We start from the raw sequence: 3,514 nt of genomic DNA, 5'->3' as shown, positions 1-3,514 counted from the left end.
AACTTGATATCTAAGAAAAAATGATGAGATAAAATCATAATACAGTTCTAAAGTAAAAGCTCAAATTAGAGCATAATATCATTACACAACACAAATTGAAATTAATTTCACACTACAATATACTACAAACAGGTAAATGACTTAAATTTAAATATGAAACATTTTTTATTTATGCATACATAATAACACTATGGTGTATAAATACTCCATAGATAACATATCATATATAGCTCCGAATGCTGAGCACGGGAATTGGAAAGCGTGGTGGTTTGTGTCCACGATAGTTGCCTTCTTGCAACGACGCCTTATAGGAAGAAATAGAATTGTTGTAAAAGCTATCCAATGAAAGAGTAATTGGTAAATAAATGATATTTTCTTCTAGCATACATGATCTTTTATAATAATAAAATAAAAATAGAAGGAATTAAATTTTATATTTTTATATTAGAAATAGAATTTGATATTTATCCTAATAAAATTATTATTATTATTATCAATATAAATGGGTTACCATTAAGATAACAACTTGCTACTAATAAAATCATTGGATAATGAATAAGAATTAGAAGGGTATCAATATAATTAAAATGAATATAATTAAAATGTTTAAAAGTATTTTCAATTGATAATTAATTTAATAATGCATTAGATATTGATTTTATATAATTATAATAAAGATATTTTTCTAAATTAGTATAATTATGCATTATTCATTAAAATAATTAAAAATATTTCTAATTAATAATTGGTAAGTAGTTTAATAATGCATTAAATATTGATTTTATATAATTATAATAAAGATATTTTCCTAAATTAGTATAATTATGCATTATTTATTAAATGAATTTATTTTGGAGGAAAAATGGGTTCATGAGAAAGTGACACTTCACTTTCATTAGTTGAGAAAAACTAATTTTATTATATCAAGTAGATAATAAGTTCGACAAATTTAACATTAAAAGAAAAAGTCACCTTAGAATTGGAATATTTTAGTAAATTAGAATTTAGAACTATTCACTTCTTGGAACAAGAGAGTTTAGCAATGATTTTAAATTTTAATTGAAATCATCATACGTTTTTGCATTTCTCAATCACAAGTCATCTGCCAGCATTCTATTTTCAACCGTAGCACCTACTTGAATGTTAACTACGATTTGATCCATGTATTAAAGAAGTAATTATAAACAAATTGACCAAATAACACGCTATTACGCTACTAATACAACACACTAAGAAAGTTGTTGCAACTTTGAAAAGGTATCTCGGATGATCAGAGCATAAACTTAACCCAAAGAAAAAATTAAAAATAAAATGGAAAAGACATTACAGAATTGGTCAAATTTACACCTTGTCATCATTATCATCACCTGATTCCACTTGGGAAATTTGTGTAGGCCTTCTTCTGCAAAGTGAAATCATGAACATCCACATAACACCTTTGATAACTCTTACCATACCAATTGTCACGGTTAAATAATACAACCACCACCCAACAAAATCAGCCAATCCCACATCCAACAATTGCTCTCTCTTAACTTGAGCCATAACAACCAAAGTCTCCACCTCATCCCTCAACCTCCACCACCACATGAGGCCGAGGCTAGTGGCCGCGGCCACCCTCTCAATCCACCTCTCTTTTCTGGCGACCCCATAAACCGTGGTATCCACGACCGGCCTTACCACAAATCTAGACCAAACTTGGGTAGTCTCGTGCAATCCAAAGAGGAAAATCACCCTGCTTATCAGGCTTCTCTCGGCGCCAAAGCTCGACTCAGAGTCATAAACTCCGGCCACAATGCTTCCCTCTATGCCCAATCCAATGCAAAATTGGAAAGCGCAAAGGAGAATCCATGCTATATAGAGATGAAAACTAGTCCTAGATGACCACGAACTCCACGAGTCGCTCGAAAGGGCGGCCTTACCCATTAGGCCATGGATCAAAGTAGCCATGGTGACAATGGACACAAGAAAGTACAGAACACATGGGTTGACGTGCAGTGCAAGGTTGAAGATGTACGGTAAAGGCTGGTGTAAAATGTACCAATTGAGGCTTTGAAGGTAGAATTGCGCGCCGGAGAGAGTCGCCAAGAGAAGGAACGAAAGAGGGAGGAGGAGGCTGAGGAGTGTGGTGGTGATAAGGTAGAAAACACCTCTTGGTGTTAGAAAACCTTGATTGAACAACAACTCTTTGGCTTTTCTCAACCAACGACAACCCATTATTATTGCTTGGAGGAACAAGCAATCAAATTAAATCTTGAATCTAACCAACACCCCGTCCCCCCTTCTTTATTATTTGCTAACCAATTAAGTAGGCTCTGGCTAGTTCAATTCAATAAACATTATAAGGTCTCCATTCTCTATCTCCATGTATGTGACTTAACAACTATGCTGTTGCAAAATAAAACTAGAAGTGGTTGTCACGTCCATTGTTTATGTAGTTGACATTTTTGTAGGACGTGGACTTGTTTTCTAATGTATATTTTGATAAAAGGAATAGGAAAAGAAAAGATGAAAAATTTTATTGATTGTTAATTGATTAAATTGAATTATAAAGGTAAAACTAAATATATATAGAGCATTATCGATGAAAGATAAAAATAAAGATAAGATAAAATAAGAAAATAACATAAAAATAAGATAAGATAAGATAATAAAAATTAAAATTGTATGTTAGACTAGATTTGTGGGTTAGAAGACTTCTTTATTGTTGGTTTGGCCCGATATATAATTTTATATCCATTTTTGGATGAATTCCATCAAATTCACTTGTTGGTTTGGTACAAAGGAGCATTGGACCGAATGATTTTGGTTGTTTGGCTGAAAATTTGACCGATCAGTGGAACCATTTTGAATTTAGTATGACGCTGCTTCATCAGTTAAGTATAAACGGTTCTGCTACGTTACCAACAGCATATCTGCCAACTTCTGCCAACTCTTATTTATAATTGTGTTTCATGGAAGTGTGTTCATGGATGTGTCTAATAAAAATGTCTTTTTTATAACTGTGTTTAATAGAAGTGTCTTTATAGATATATTTTTTGAATGTGTCTCTTTATATATGTATTTAAAATATATTAATTATTAGACACATCTACGAACACACTTTCATGAAACACAAATATAAATAAGAGTTGGCAGAAGTTGGCAGATAATATGTTAGTACCCTATACTTTTCCTAAGCATAATAAATTCATTTCTCTGTATTATAATTCCTAAAATATATAGTATATATACCAAAACACGCATCCAAGTCAGACAAATTATTAAACTTCCATTTGGCCTGGAAGGTGCAGAAGCATAATGTTTATTTTGGAGGGACAAATATCTCCGAGTTGACCTGAATGATTGATCATTTGTCACTGAAATTAATCCTTTATTTTTGTGAATCAAGCCAATAAATATATATATATATATATATATATATACAAAAATAAAGAAAAAAAGTTACCCAATTTTTTAACAGAAATTTTCATCAATATAACAAAATTAAAATTAAGTTTTAAATATGTGATGA

General features: G+C 31.2%; 1 protein-coding gene across 1 annotated transcript; it reads right to left on the bottom strand.

The window, feature by feature from the left end:
* Window positions 1-1,283: 1,283 nt before the first annotated feature.
* LOC130950949 (uncharacterized) lies at window positions 1,284-2,383 on the bottom strand. Its single transcript, XM_057879557.1, has one exon. The coding sequence runs from the start codon at window positions 2,215-2,217 to the stop codon at window positions 1,342-1,344; it is 876 nt and encodes a 291-aa protein (XP_057735540.1). The 5' UTR covers window positions 2,218-2,383; the 3' UTR covers window positions 1,284-1,341.
* Between the last annotated feature and the right edge of the window lie 1,131 nt (window positions 2,384-3,514).

This window comes from Arachis stenosperma, chromosome 9, assembly GCF_014773155.1.
Source record: "Arachis stenosperma cultivar V10309 chromosome 9, arast.V10309.gnm1.PFL2, whole genome shotgun sequence".
In the NCBI taxonomy this organism is placed as follows: domain Eukaryota; kingdom Viridiplantae; phylum Streptophyta; class Magnoliopsida; order Fabales; family Fabaceae; genus Arachis; species Arachis stenosperma.
The sequence above is the reverse complement of the archived record's forward strand: the minus strand, read 5'-3'. Positions and strand labels throughout refer to the sequence as shown.

Bases quoted from the DNA above. Each gene is read 5' to 3' on its own strand.
- LOC130950949 (XM_057879557.1), bottom strand. From the start codon at position 2,217: ATGGGTTGTCGTTGGTTGAGAAAAGCCAAAGAGTTGTTGTTCAATCAA.